Below are 15,991 nucleotides of genomic sequence, written 5' to 3' on the forward strand. Positions count from 1 at the left end.
AGCTATTTAATTAGGGAAGCTCTGTTTACACAAAAATACCTTAGTGGAGCAATCAACAATGATGTGAAGGTAAATGCTAAATAAGCATAAACTGGTTTAATTAAGCTTGCGGTGACATTAAATTCCTTTCGTAGTTTTCCTGACTGCAGCAATGTTATTTTAATGTGATATTTACTTTATGGTAGATTTTTGAAATTGTAGGTGTTCTTACTCATAATACATTAACTGAACTTCCTTTTCATTCATTAGAATTTTTAAAAAACAACAACTGGATGGGGTAAAGCAAAAAAAGCAAATCACAGCAGTTTTCATTAAGGAATATTTAAAATGTGTGAGCAATTGCAGTCTTCCCTTTTAATTCACCATAGGTGATAATCTATTTTAGCCGAACAGGGAGCGTTTCTACTTAATGGCATTTTCGGCTGCCTTGCCTCCCTTCTGACAACCCATACTAAAAGCCTTCTTGGCTTCTGTCTTTGGAATGTTGAGTGCACAGGGCGCTTTGAGGGCTAGGCAGACTCAGCAGTCCATGAGCTGGTAGGAAAACCGCAATCTAGAAAAAAATCCATTAGGGCCAGTTGCTGTTATTTTGTTTTGCTGTGTTCAGTTTGTTAGAAATATTGTAAAGTGTCTGAAGGGTCCCATTAAAACTATTTCTGTTTTTAACAATGAGCTAGTGGCACACTTCATTCATTTATTGGTGCCTCCCAACTTTAATAACATATGGGGCGCACGAGTCAGCTGAAAAGGAGATGGAAGCAATTCTGCTCATGTCTGTGCCTATCGTCCAAGATGCTAAAATTTTCTATAATCTTATGTATCCTCATCTTACTTCTGGGATTAAATCAGTAGTAGGTTTCAACCAGTCCATGAATAATTATATCTGTGAACAAAATCCAAATTAAATTACTTATCATAGAGAACTACTGAAATATGTGTAATACATGAAGAATGTAATAGGCAGTGTAGAGGTGAAGTAAAGATGAATGTAAAGAGTATATTTATAAATCCTTTGTAATACTAAGGTTAAATTTAATGACAATTTTATCAGACACAAAATTGTTATATACATTTTTCTTGTACTTATGTAATTATAAATAAGATGCATTCTTGCTTCATAATTGGATTTTAATGTTACCTTTATAAACTAATTTACAAAATATTTTATATTAATGAATACAAAATAGCTGTAGCCCTATTAGTAATTCTTAAGTAAGTTTTATCTCATTATAATGCCTTTACACATAATCAGCCTAAAGTAAAAAATATTACAATAGGTTGTATCATGGACTCTTTATGGTAGAAGGATACCACATTGACATATGAACAATCTGAAATTTCATTCTTCACTTCTATTTTCTAATGTTAAATGCATGAGATCTCACTGCTTCTTCATTTCTTGTTATTTGATGAAGTGAGAGATGTAGAATTGGTACTGAGGGAGAGGTTGTTTATTTAAGGCAGATGTTGGTGTTTATAAAAATAGAAATCAGTATGAAAAGCATGTTTTTTCCCTGTTTTGCTCACCATCCATTTCTAGAATTCCCAATTTATCGTATAATAAGTACTGTAATATTCATCATTATAGATGCATAATATTGCTGGCCTTCAGTTCTTCAGCTTAACAGAAATGAATACATTTGTCTTGATTAGTTGAACATAATGCACAAAAATTGATGCAAATTATTCATCTTTCTGCAGGTCAAACCTTCCATTAAAATGCATTCTATTTTTTTTCATTGCATAGGCAGCATAATTTTAATGCTGGTGAAGTAATTTTGCAAATCGAGATCTAATAATTTTCAGAGGCTGAATTAAACAAACAAAAAAAAGCACCAAATTACCCCTGTAGAAGCTGTATTTTCCTGGCATACTTGTTGAAGTCTTAGATTTCATGTCACTGAAAACAGATGAGTCTCAGTAAGCTATGCCTGCTCCACAGACATCATCAACAGACTCTGCAGGCTAGAATCTAGGAAGCTTCCACAGGGAATTTGATGAATTGCGAGCACCAGTGCGAGCAGCCTTCATGAATATTGTAAATGCTGATGAAATGGTACCTAAACAATGAATAAATGGATAATTCTCATGAAAACAGAGTGAGTTCCGATAGACTTTATATGCAAACATTAGAACATTAATTAATTTTGTTTGTGTCTTGTGGTGATTACTCCAAGGCCATGGGTTCAAATCCCATTATAGATTAGTTAGCCAGAATGACTGTGCCAGACTGTCATCCTTTGGTTAGCAAGACTAAGTAAGATCAATGAATCACTCGTATTGGGAAAAAAATAGTCAAAACATAGTGGTGAAATGTATAAGCACTAAATTCTGAAGATGAATGCCTTGCATTTGCTGGCCCTCATCTGAAGGTGTATTCTTATCATGCTGTATAGAATATGTGGCCTTTGTAGCCAGATGACTTATGTGCAAATCTTAGTTCCACCTGAGTGTCCTAGGTGTCCTAAGTGAAGTTACTATGCCTCCCAGAGACTCAGCATTCTTATTGGTAAATGGGTAGGATCATGTCTACATAATTAGATTGCAATAAGGATTAAACATCAAATTTATAGTATTTGGATCAGAACATATGCACCACAAATAATTCTGAAGGACTGTTCTGAAGAAATATTTTATAATAAGTAAAATGATGTATTTGTGGTTTTTAAGTCCTTTGCATCTTACCCTTTTTCTCTCTATTCTTTATATTTTTAGTAATATTGAATGTGTTGTAGGTTAGACGTATTGTTAATATGATCCATTCCTAACTAATTAGAAATCATTTCCTATGGAACCCAACCAGGATTTTATCATCAGCCAATCAGTATATTGTATTTAAATAACCATGATTTGGTTACTTAGAAAGTTATTGACATCTATTTTATAAAGATGAGACAGTTTCTAATGTTGGGCATTATATAAATAAAGTTTTTCCTTCTCTGAACATTTCCTGAATGTTTAGTAAACAGAGTCCAAGACATATTCAGAGATTATCTCTGAAGACATGTATGTTTCCTTTTAATTTTGTCAATCTATAAGAAATTTTATCACTCTTCAACCTGCTTGGATCTGTAAAATAATGATCATTAAATATACATCATCCCCTTTCTTAAGGAGATAGACTTGGAAAAACAACTTTAACATCAAATAGAGAAAATAGAATATTGAACACAAACAAGTAGTCTGTTATTTAATGTAGGGACTCAGAGTGGTAGAATTCACTGAGGACCAAAGTTCAGTTAGGCCAAATTGAAAAAGGGACTTGAGCTCTACCTTAAAGGATGGGTACTTTACTCTCCTGAAAAAGTTATTCTCTCTCCCAATTTTGGGATTCTTAAAGATTAAGTAGGTTGAGGATTTTATTTAAAATGGTCCAACTTTTATAATTTATTCATTAAAGTTTAATATTGGACTTGGGAAAAAACACGATAGTAAAGAAAGTATTCCTGACATTTCCACTCTTACTGCTCTTCAAATGGTTATTATGCAGATGAAAAATTGTAACAAAAGCAGCGTTTCTAGAATGAAACTATTTCTATTTTCATATTTTGTGTCAGCGTTACATGATTTAATACCCAGAGAAGAAATGTGACTACAAATCTACTTCACCAGCCGCTTTTAACTAATATGTATGAAAAACGTCAGAACCAGTGAAAATAGTTTACTGTTTCATTATGTGCTGATAACATTTGCCCTTCTTATCCTTTTTCACATAAGTCAAAGAATATTTAGAATATGAATAAAAGGCAAATGGCTAAAATACATAATCTATAATATGAATTTTTTATTGACACATTTTGTGTACCTCATATAACCATCTCCTTTTGTGATCTTAGATACTTAAATTTCCTCCTGAGGATTCTACAACTATTCCTTTAAGTAGAATGCATTCAAGTTACTTCTCTATAGAGGTCATAACACTTTGAATTTTAACGTCTACAACAAAGAAAAAAACGGCAACCTCTATCCAATTTAAGCCAGTTATAGATTTTGAATATAACTATTTAAAATTTCTTTTAAAATTACTGTATATTAAATATCCTGGGTGGTACATACACTTGATATCTATATACATTTGCTCCCTAAATCCATGTAGTCTCTACCTCATAGCTTTTTATCTCTCTTCTCTTATTTCTACATTAACAGTGTCATTTATATTTGGTTCCATTCCACCATGACCCTGACATCTTGAACTTAGTTCTATCCTCTATATCTAGAAAAAATGAACAAAGTGGGTGGGATGCTCTTACTATCATTTTCCTTTCTCATATATACTTTTCTAAACCAATAATGCAAATAGAAAGAAAAATAGAGGAAAAGTAGGTGAAAGGCAGCCAAAGAGAAAGAAGAGTTATTGTCCCTACTCTTCTTTTCAAAGTAATGAAGCCTTGTTTGTGTACCTGACCAGCAGACTAAGATAGTTCCATCTGTCACGTGGTTCTACAATATGGTGTTCTTTATTATAATGATCCTCAAGGTTGTAAAGGTTATTCAACATATGCGTTTTGTGTTGCAGTGAAAACTCTAGGAGGGCAGGGCTCCTATTACATTGTTCATCACTATATGCCTAGAATCTATCACCTGTGTATGTATATCTAATAATTAATAGTAAAAAAAAAGATACATACATGGTCCTTGCCCTTGGGACACTCATATCAATCTAGTAGGAAAAGATATATAGCAAAACATTGGAATATGATGCACCAAATGTTGTACTAGACTATCTGCAATGTGCTATGGCACCAAAGAAGAGGGATCCTGTGTATCTCTGTGGCAGCCAAGGAAAAGTGTGCAAAGATCATTGGAGGAAGTATGGAAACAGGATTCTCCAGGCAATGGGAAATACAACTTCGTAGTTTGTATTGCTGGCATGTTAGGTGTGAGGAGAAGAGGATAAAGTCCGAGAAGCTTGTGATAGGTTGGAGAAAGGGATTGTACGACATCTTTAGGAATTGAGTTGTATTCTATAGCTTTAGAGCACCATTAAAAAAAATTTAAGCAGGAAAATGATGTTCATAAATTTCCAATGTGGAAAGATTACTAGGTATCATGGAAGACTGATCACTTTTAGCTCTCATTTACCATTCTGTGATTAAATGTTATGGGTTGATAATTTGTTTTCAGGATGAGATTAATCTCCTTTAATTTTTATGATTATCACTCATGGATTCCTTATTCTCCTATCATATTGAGATTTTTCGATAGAATACCTTCAAAAGAAAATACAAAGAGTGATGACAGTAACTTCACACCAGTTTAGCTTTTATCTAATAGGAAATCTGAAATGGACCCCATGAAGTATTTAGTTGCTACATATATTAAATGCTTCATTTGAAGTAAATGTATTATAATTATTAGATATAGATTAGATAAAGATATATAGTTTGGGTTCATAAGAAATGACTGAGGGTAAAATTGCAGGCATTTATGACCAACTGTTAAGTAATTAATATTTTATTTATGCATGTATTCATTCCAGAAATATTGTCTTCACTGTGTGCCAGGTGTTATACTAAGAAAGGAAATACAACACTGTCCTTATGAAATTTACATCCTGTTAGGGTAAATGAGCATTAAACAAATAGTCACAGAAATTATTTTTTAGTTACAAACTGAGATAAGTTCTATAGAGGAAAATAACAATGATGCTTGGTATTGTATAACAGCATTGTTGACTGAATACGGCATAAAACTGGAAAATAGCAATTTAAAATGGAATCTGAAACGTAAATATAAAATTTGACTTAGCACTTCTTAAAAACAAATATGGGAGAGACAGTGTCCTAAGAGATAATAAAACCCATCTTTCACTGAGAAAAAGGCTCTAAGAAAATGTGGTCTGGTTCCAATTTTATTGGAAGATTTTATCATGGAAATAATGGTAAAAAGAGATAAAGCTCTAAAAGTACCCAAAATATGTTGTGCATTTACGGCACCCAGCACTCATCTCAGCATAGGAAGCAGGGAGCCATTTCACAAAATATAACATTGCCAGCAGCACTGTAATTTAAGAAAGAAGGTTGATGGTTCCAGCAGATATAGCCTCAGATCTCTTGTGCTCGCAGGTCTTTTACTTATTAAGGCACTGGCCAAGGCCACTGACAGTTGATGTAAGTGCAATGACGGCATTAAAATTTATAAACTTATTTGTCACCCTAACTTATTCTAGATGGTTAACACTAAAAGTATGAAACAAGTCTGTTTATGAACTCTATTTGTTCTACTGAATGTAATAAGAACCTGAGAAGGTGTCCAATATCACAAGTTCTGCCTTAACATATTTTGACTATATCATAATGGATATATTATAATGGATTCAATGTTTCATTCAAAAAGCATTTGTTTAATGCTTATTGTGTGATAGGCACTGTGCTAGATGCTGGATGAAATAAGATGAATAATGGATGGTTGATTACCTATAACTGACAGGTAGCCTGATTTTTAAGTCATTATTTAAAGGGCTTCAAGTATTTGGGTGTGTGTCTTAGAAACATTTATCAGATTAAACACTTTCAAAGAAGAGGAATAATTAAGGAATTATTGAAGCTTTTTGAGGCAAATCATTGATATGATGTACACTTAGTGATTATAGTATAGTCACATACCCACAAGACGTGTAAGTTACTATTCTCCAGAAAGTGCAAGAAAGTATACTTGGAGAAATGACAAGCTAGAGGAAACTTAAAATTATGAGTAGTCTACTTCATAAAAATATCTTCCCAGACCCAAAGAAAACAAACACCAGGATGTTACCTAATTCTCTGTCATACACAGCACATAATATCATCATGATGAGCTGAAATAACTATGAAATATAAAACAGAGGAAATTAAAGTTCTTTAGGAAGTGGGCAGTGGGGATTTGTCATTATAAGTAACGGAAATACTTAGCCAGCCCCTTAGAATTTTAACAAAATATTTAAAGGATTTGGGTGCTATTAGGAAAAACAAAAGCTGTGTATTTTTCCCCAAAATTGGTTTCATCAGTTTTGATATACAAATATATTTAAATAATAACTCTTGTAACTTTTGTCCCTCAGAAGTATTTTGTAAAGAGACTTAAAGGCTGGGCATGAAGACATGTCTTAAAGTAAGTATTGTGATGCGAATTCTTATGAGCTGATGCTCATGATGCATATGGAGCCAATAGATGAAAAAGGACATGCAAAAAATCCGCTACTTGATCAGTAGTGCTGTGATAATGTGTAAATTCAAAGCTAAGCAGGGACAAGCAGGAGATCTAACAAGAAACAACTTATTTTTGACAGAGAGAGCTGATGTAGTAAGAGTAGTAATTATTGTTATCTAAGGCAGTGCTTTTCAAATTGAGGTTAAAATAAAATAATTGACAGGGACATTAATAGATATGAATGAAAAAATTCTTCCACTAAAAATAAATTTAATCATTTAAAATATATTTTTTAACTTTTTCCTTTGATGGAGAGATGGAAACCTTTTATTTTGTTAACGTATAATGTGAATTTACAAAAGATATATTTGTTATGGAGTATTCTTTAAGCTTATCTGACCAATGAATTCTTTAAAAGTGAAACACAGAAGTACATTTCCCAAAAAGAGAAGTGTGTGGGGAAAATCCAGTTTAGGAAATATTGGTATAATGAGATTTAGAAAGACATATTTATAGAAAGCAAGAGTGATTTTTTTTCTGACCTTTGTAATTGATTAAAGCATGCAGAAGCTTGATTTGAAAGTAAGGAAACTTTTGGCAGTATGGATGGGATATCTCCAGTATGTGTATGGATAATGTGATTTTAGAATATTTCACTAAAGCATGGTAAGTATTAGACTTGTTGTGCAACCTTTAAAGAAAAGCTATTTATCAATCACTAAGCCTCCTCAAGAATTAAACGTAATGCTAACTCCATTTCCTTTATCATTTCTATATTATCTAGATGTACTGAATAGGATAAGGAAAATGTTTGGTACATACTTAAATTGGTGTGTTTGTAAAGAGCATGAAAAGGACAATCAAATGAGCAAATGAATAAACTAGGTGTAGTAGATTTAGACATTAGAACCAAGTATGTATAACAATGTGTGTATTCCATTCTATAAGTAAGAAACATCAAATGACAGAAAGGAAGGGGAGGAGGGAGGGGATGTGGGAGAGGAGGGAGGGAAAAGAAAAGAGAGGGGGAGGGGAAGGAAAGGAAAGGAAGGAAAGGAAACAAAAAGAGAATGTACAAAAAAGAAGGAAGGAAAGGTAACAAGGAAGGTAGGGAAGAGGAAGGAGGGCAGAAAGTAAGGAAGAGAGGAGTCAATTCAATTTAATAAGCCCAGCAAGTTGGCTCTGAACTACTTGGTGAGATTTGTATTAATTATTTATAACAAATCACAGTTTATTTTCCTAAGGAGATTTTAGTCAATTTGTTGGGAGGAATGTTAATGAAATTATAATTTTATGTAAAGTTCTTTGATCTATGTAAAATTCTTTGATCTATGTAAAATTTAACATTTAGGGACATTTGGAGATGAATTTTTTTATCGAGGAAATTCTGAACAGGTGCATTTGTAGGTTTTATTTATGCCCACACATATACTGCTGCTGTATATCACTCGAAACTGCCTTTATGCCTCCTTCAAGTGTTCTTCTGAACCCCACGTCTTATGCATCTGATACATCAAGGGACTTCACTATGTAGTACTCATATGTCCTTCTTTCTTCCTTGTTTTCTCCCTCCCTCCCTCCCTCTCTTTCTTCTTTCTTTCTTCCTTCCTTCCTTCCTCCCTCCCTTTCTCTCTGCCTCTTTCATGTAAGCGAGAACATTTTTTATCTGGTAAATGGGATCTTTCTGCTACTTGAAAAAAAGACCATTTTTAAAACATAATCGTTCCTTACTGTTAGTATGGAGCATGTGTTTAACAACCAAAGAAAGTCTCACTGTGAGCAAGAATACAAATGAAACAAAAACCAGAGATTGCATAGTGAAAATCAAAGAGCTAAATTCAGTTTTAAGAGGTGTTTGCCTTATCCTGCATGATGTTTTTTAAAAGTAATTTATTTGCGAAAATTTTAATGTAGAAAATTTTAGACAAAATATTTCCTGGGATATAATTAAAGTTAAAGTGTCTGGTAACCCTGTGTTGAAATTCTCACAGATTTTTAATAAAACTAGAACTGAAAATTATCTTTTCACATTGGATGTTATAATTTTTCAGATACTTTTGTCTAGCTTGTTTCTTCACCCATTTATGGTTACCTATTTGTCCCCTTAAGCATTTGAGGATTGACTTTTAGGTGCAATAGTATATGTTATAATAGACATGCTTACAATTTCCTCAGTCGTTTTCTAATCAAAGTTAGGGTCCTCTTGCAAAAATACTCATCTTCCTTGGAGGCAACCTTATGGTGCGTTAACCCCAGCTTCTCCCAGGTGCCACTCAATGCCCTCATAGTTCTTGGCTTGCCAGCATGTGGTTTGAGGCTGGGTTCATACTTGGGCAAAAGTTAGACTCTATCTATCTAACTAAAGGCTGTTCACTTCATTAGAGCTAAGCGCATGGCTATTCATGTCACAGAGAAGATTAAAGATACTTTTATTCTTTGATCTCAATATGTCCTTGAGATTTTTCAAATAGATAAAGTTTCAAACCACTTTTGACTTTAGTACCTGCTAGAAATGTGTCCCAAGGAGCAGCAAATGATGTACCAAAGAAGTAATCATTCATTATTTAATTATTGTTTTTTAAAATGAATCAATGACAGAATGACAAATAAAGCATGGCAATGATTTAGTGTCATTGATTATATTATCTATATTATTTCACCCTGTTAAAAACCTCAAAATGAGGTGTATTAATTTTGTAGCTTTGATTCAATCCAAATTCTACTTACATATTATTATGTTTACACTGGAAAGTAAGTGTGAGGAGGTTTGCTAGCAATAGGACATTTTCATATTTACAGTAAGTGCTGGAAATAGGAAACTCAACCAGCAACAAATCAAGATGTTTCCATCATTTGTTGAAAAGTGGGTTGCTTTTGTTTGTCTGTGCCTTATTTTGAGAATGAAGTAGGGAATATGGTGTCTGAAGATACTGAATAAACATCCTAAAGCAATTCAGTGGGTTTGGTGAGTTGACAATAAGTAATATTCTTTCAGTTTTTCTCAGGATGAGAAATGACCTGGTTCAAAATATTACTTAGGTAGATCAAGAAATTTTCATATTTCAAAGTCTACTTTTCATGTCACTTTCCCCCCCAACATTTGCTTATAATTATACTTCCAGGCCACATTTTTATATTAGTCACCTGTGGTCATTTTCATAAGTACTATCAGTATAAAATTTGTTTCAGATACTATGTTTCTAATTGAAGGTTATATTTGATAAACTACAGATCTTCTTAAAATGATTTTTTTTCCTCAATCAAATGTTTATTTTGCAGGGGATACACATGGTTAATCAGAACGGTAATTCAGAGTAAATGTGACTTTGAAGCTGCTGCTAGGCTAGTTGTAGTGAATTAATGAAAGCTGGATAGTCAAACAAGATGACCTTTATTTATGGTTTTTAAATACATATCAGAGGAGACCAAAAACACCCCACTGTCACTCTTATATTTTGTCAAGACTGCCTCAATCTGATATAATGCTCCTCATAATATGAAACATTGATTGAGAGTAGTTTGAAAATTAAGATAGATGATAGATATAGAGAGATGATAGAAAGGAAGAAAGAATGAAAGAATGAAAGAAAGGAAGGAAGGAAAGAAAGAAAGAAAGAGAAAGGAAGGAAGGAAGAAAGAAAAAAAGAAAAAGAAAGAAGAAAGAAAGAAAGAAGAAAGAAAGAGAAAGAAAAAGAAAGAAAGAAAGAAAGAGAAAGAAAGAAAGAAAGAAAAAGAAAGAAAGAAAGAAAGAGAGAAAGAAAGAAAGAAAAAGAAAGAAAGAAAGAGGAATAGATAGATATCCTCTGTTCCAAAGGGTTTACAATCTACTTAGGAAAGTAGATCACATCTTGAAAGGTAAATAATAGTAATACTAGATGACCTAGCCTGAGTGTCCAGTGAGTGACCAAGGTAGAAAATAATATGGGCTAGGCTAATCCATTGAAATCTGAAGTGGCTAAGGGGCAGAATTTAAACTGAACATTTTCATCAGAGTAGTATTTGGAAGAGAATATGGGAAGGAAACTTAGAAGCAGAAATTCCCCTGCTATAATTAGGAGTTGTTGCACAATAAAAATAAAATATGTAAGTTCTAATTATAGGAATGGATAATGCCCCTTTTAGGAAAGCTGTGAAAAAATGTATAGAAGCCATATAAATATTTCTTCTGCATAGATTGAAGATTATGTTAAAGAAACAGCTCTCCACCTGGATTTGGTAGATCTCAGTCCTCCAACTTTTACCATAAGCTACTAACTTTTTTTGACTTTTCTTTGTATTTCTGCTTTTTAGTTTGCCTACTCTTGCTAAAAGAGCAACACTGAATTAGTCCTGTTATATTAATCAAGTAAAAAGAAGACATATAGTGCTGTCCCTTATGAGGCAGAATAGTTTCCTCATAAGGTTTTTAATTGCTCTTAGCAAAAATATATCTTTAGGTGCAAATGTAGGTATATTTAAATCAAAACAAAATCACAGACAACATAGAGTATGAGCTGAAATTAGTGTTTTTCTACAAGCGGAAAAACACTTATGGATGAATCTGTGCAGAAAAATGGAATGTGCAGTATAGTGTTTTAGGAAGGAAGATTAAACTTTAGAAACAGGCTATTTTCTGGGTGGGAAAAAGCAATAAGACCAATCCCTTGGGACAGATGTTGAAAGATGCATATAGTTCAGTATTATTCCATGCTTCTGGGCAACCAATTAGAAAAGTTATTACTTATCATGTAATAGCTAATACAGATGAATATCTACCCCCATCAGCATAAATACTATAAATTTCACTTATATTGTTGCCTCCACTGAAAAGAATATTTCTTTCCAAAGTGTAAAACGATAAACAACCAAAAAAAATCTTACAATGCGTTGCCATGACGATTTTTGAATGACCCAAGTTTGTACAAACCTGTTACTTCTGTTATTTGTATCAAATATGATGATTATTTATCTGCAAGTATTAGCCACCCCTGAATAGAGCTTGTTAATCATGATCACTTTAAATTATTGCACTTAATCATGGGAAACACCATTTTTTGCACAACTTTCCTAAAAATCGAGGTTACTGTTTTATCAATGCTCTGTTTTCAGTATTGAATGATTGCTAGACATTAACTAAATATCCTTGCCCTCTATCCATTTCCTTTTGTAGATTTTTACTTACCGTTTTATTATTTTTCCAATGGTCTGAGTTGAGCCTGCCTTTAAGAGAGAGGTATTTTCCTCTTTCAAAACAAAATGTTTTCTTACCCTTCAAAATCAGAAAGGCCACCTGCCCTATTTATTTTGTTAAACTTCTATTTTCTGCCATTTTCCAGTTGTTTTTTGCTTCTGAAAATAAATACTGGCATACTTTGGAGCGTTTGGAAAGAGCTCTGTTGTCTCATCATGTAACCTTTAATTATGAAATTTTGGGTTCCTGGAAAGCATTAACGAACCCTCTCTTTTCTTAGGTTCTCCATATAGAGACAAAATCACCATAGCAATTCTTCAGCTGCAAGAGGAAGGCAAGCTGCACATGATGAAGGAGAAGTGGTGGAGGGGCAATGGGTGTCCAGAGGAGGAGAGCAAAGAGGCCAGTGCCCTGGGGGTTCAAAATATTGGTGGCATCTTCATTGTTCTTGCAGCCGGCTTGGTGCTCTCTGTTTTTGTGGCAGTGGGAGAGTTTTTGTACAAATCCAAAAAAAACGCTCAATTGGAAAAGGTAAATGTCACTTTTTTACAACTTAAAACAATCTTTGTTATAATAAAACGAACTTTTTTATCTTTCCAACCAAGGGAAATACTTAGACCTGTGTTAATGGTCTTCTGCCACTCATTGTATAACAAAGGTTCATAGAACTCAGGATTACCTTCGTAATTTTTAATTTAAATGTAATATTTTAAATTGAAGGCAACTTCAGGACCAGTAACTATTTTTCGTCTTACTGAAGTCTGAAAATGGAGAAACTTTTGCTGCTCGAAGTTCACTGTGGTTAGTTTATTAGGGGAATATAATTAATGAAGGAAGCAAAACTCAGAAACTGTAATATGAAGAAAAAATTTCTCTGCAGATAAAAAGTGCTTTAAGATACGATACTCATTAACAGTTTCAAGTTAGAGAGTAAATGAAATATTTATTTGAAGATTTTTGGTCCAATAATTTCTAATTTGGAAAAATCATAATGTGCATTGTGGAAATTTTAATTAATTTTCTACATTAATGAATATGTGAGAATATTGTGGTTTCTCCTTTGCCACTTAATGTTATTCTTAATGCATCCTTTACTGCCTTGCACCTGAGTCTTTAGAGGAATATATATAAATCTCAAAAATATTGAGACTATTGCAATTTTTTAGTATTTTATTATATTTAGTCTTTTGTATAAATGTCTTTATATTCTATTCTTAAAAAAGGCTGTGAACCTGGTTCAGATTATATATTTCTAGTGCTATAATTCCCTTAGTTCTATAAATATAAAGATGAATATTTATAGATAAATCTTTCAGATGATACATGCTACTTTTTAATATAACTTTATGACTCTGGACGTAAAATGCTGCTTTAGCATTTTTAAGCCTTCTGGAACTTTACTTAGTCTTTTAGTATTTAAACATCTCTTTTGTTTTTAATTAAAAAACGTTTTTTAGATCTTAAATTTTAGACCCTGCATCAGAGTGAGATTATATTCTGTTAAATAATTGAAAGGTTTATGAACTTTTATTGGTAAATATAAAGAGTAGAAATATGATATATTCCTTCATCTTTAATAATTTATGATATAATTAATTATCCTTTCTGAAATCAAGGATACAACATTCCTACATTTTATGTGACTACAGGACTTAATTCCTAGAAATAATGTTTTTATAAATGACTATTTTGATAGCCCCATTCTGTCTATAAGTAAAATAACCAATTCAAAGGTTTGAAAAATTTGGACAGTTGTATGATTTATTTTCCCACAATATTCAGGATAACTATATCTACTGACTTGCTAAATCAAATATCTTTTGCACTGGTGTGACTGAAAATTAAGTCTAAGTACACTTTTTATGTTATGACCCTTATTACAATGTCAAAATAAGTTTTGGAATCAAATCCAAAGAACTAATCAGAGATGAAAATTATTAACTCTTCAATTTTTATTTTTACTATAATTTATCAATAAGTGTGATATTTGGTTAGTTAATGCTTTAAATGAGTCCAAAAATAATAGAAGAAAGTTAGATTGTCTAGTTAGAACCTCAAATCATCCATATGTAGTGGTTTTCTTTCACTTATAGCTCAGTATTAAAATAAAACACATACATTAATCTCTTGACAGCATGCGGTAGTCTGTCGCCCTTTTCTCTCTGTATCCTGTTCATATGATTTACCTGGGCCATGTCTCTATGTACAATTATTTTATAAGCATTCTGGTTTTTTTTAAAGGACATGGGAATTTACTTTTGTAAAATCACCTTTACTTTTATTATAAATAACTAGTTTAGCTGAATTTTTCACATATCGACCAGCTCTCAATTTCTATGGACTTCTATGACCTTCTAAAACATTAGAAAAAGGGAGTCAACGTACCTTTTGGTGCTGAAACAGATAAACTATTATATTGGAAAGAAACAACTGTGTTGATATGACATGAGCGTTCTTAGTCACATTCGCCGATGTTGTCACACTGTCTCCATAAATCTTCCATAATGAAATTCAGATTCTCTAGCTAAGCAGAGGAGACACTTCAGGATCTGTCTCTGTCCACCACTGTAGTTTTATCTTCTGCTTCTCCCCAGTTTGCACCTGTACTCTAACCACACTAAATTACTTTGAATTTTCCAAGGTCAACCAGCTTTTTAAAATCCTCCTCCAATTTGACCTGAGCAAACTTTGTCCATTTTTCTACCTGGCAAACTCCCACTAGTCATTTTAGATTAGGCATTCAAGACTAGGCATCAACTTGCCAAGAAAGCTTTACCTAATCAATAGGTTTGACGAATCTGGGTACAGGGCACGCTATTTCCACAAGGTGGTGTTAGGTTTTTATTTTCTATTCCAATGAAAAAAATATGACCTGACCTGTATATCCCATTTTTGTTAGACTTAGCTGATTTCAGAAACTATCATCATTCCAAAAACATTTGCTCCCCCTTTGAGAAAGTTGGGAATGTGTCTTGTCCATTTCAAACAACATCCATCCTTTTCTCTGGAAGCATTTGCACATCTCCATTCTCCCTTAGCACACTATTTTATTCATATTTGTTGATTTCTTTTTTTAATTTAATTTCTTTTTAATTATTTTTATTTTTAAAAAAATTTTATTGGAGTATAGTTGATTTGCAATGTTGTATTAGTTTCAGGTGTACGGCAAAGTGAATCAGTTATACATGTACATATGTCCACTCTTTGTTAGATCTTTTCCCATATAGGCCATCACAGAGTATTGAGTAGAGTTCCCTGTGCTATACAGTAGGTCCTTATTAGTTATCCATTTTATATATAGTAGTGTGTATATGTCAATCCCAGTCTCCCAATTTATCCCTCCCCTCCCTTACCTCTGGTAACCATAAGTTTGTTTTCTACATCAGTAACTCTATTTCTGTTTTGTAGATAAATTCATTTGTGTGTGGGTGCCTCTCTCCCTATTAGACTCTTACTTCCTTTAAGAAAGTAATTTTGATTTGTATTGCCAAGGTCTCAGACAGTGTCTGTTGACATAAGATCTTTCTTTCCTTCTTTCTTCCTTTCACCCTTGTCCCCTCCCTCCTTCTTTCCCTTTCTTTCTTTCTTTCCTTCCTTCTTTTCTTTCTTCCTTCCTTCCTTCCTTCCTTTCTTTCTTTTCTTTTTCTCTTTCTTTCTTTCTTTCTTTCTTTCTTTCTTTCTTTCTTTCTTTCT

At 32.9% G+C, this 15,991-nt stretch overlaps 1 protein-coding gene across 5 annotated transcripts in view; it reads left to right on the plus strand.

The window, feature by feature from the left end:
- The window catches only part of GRIK2 (glutamate ionotropic receptor kainate type subunit 2), a 630,583-nt gene that overhangs the window by 603,111 nt on the left and 11,481 nt on the right, over positions 1-15,991 (plus strand). For all 5 annotated transcript variants that reach the window (XM_029223762.1, XM_029223766.1, XM_029223765.1 and 2 more), the window contains one exon: positions 12,579-12,829. In XM_029223762.1, coding sequence (XP_029079595.1) covers positions 12,579-12,829 — 251 coding nt within the window. The remainder of the gene's footprint in view (positions 1-12,578; positions 12,830-15,991) is intronic.

The sequence above is a fragment of the Monodon monoceros genome, unplaced genomic scaffold (genome assembly GCF_005190385.1).
Source record: "Monodon monoceros isolate NGI ecotype Baffin Bay Population unplaced genomic scaffold, NGI_Narwhal_1 Super_Scaffold_15, whole genome shotgun sequence".
In the NCBI taxonomy this organism is placed as follows: domain Eukaryota; kingdom Metazoa; phylum Chordata; class Mammalia; order Artiodactyla; family Monodontidae; genus Monodon; species Monodon monoceros.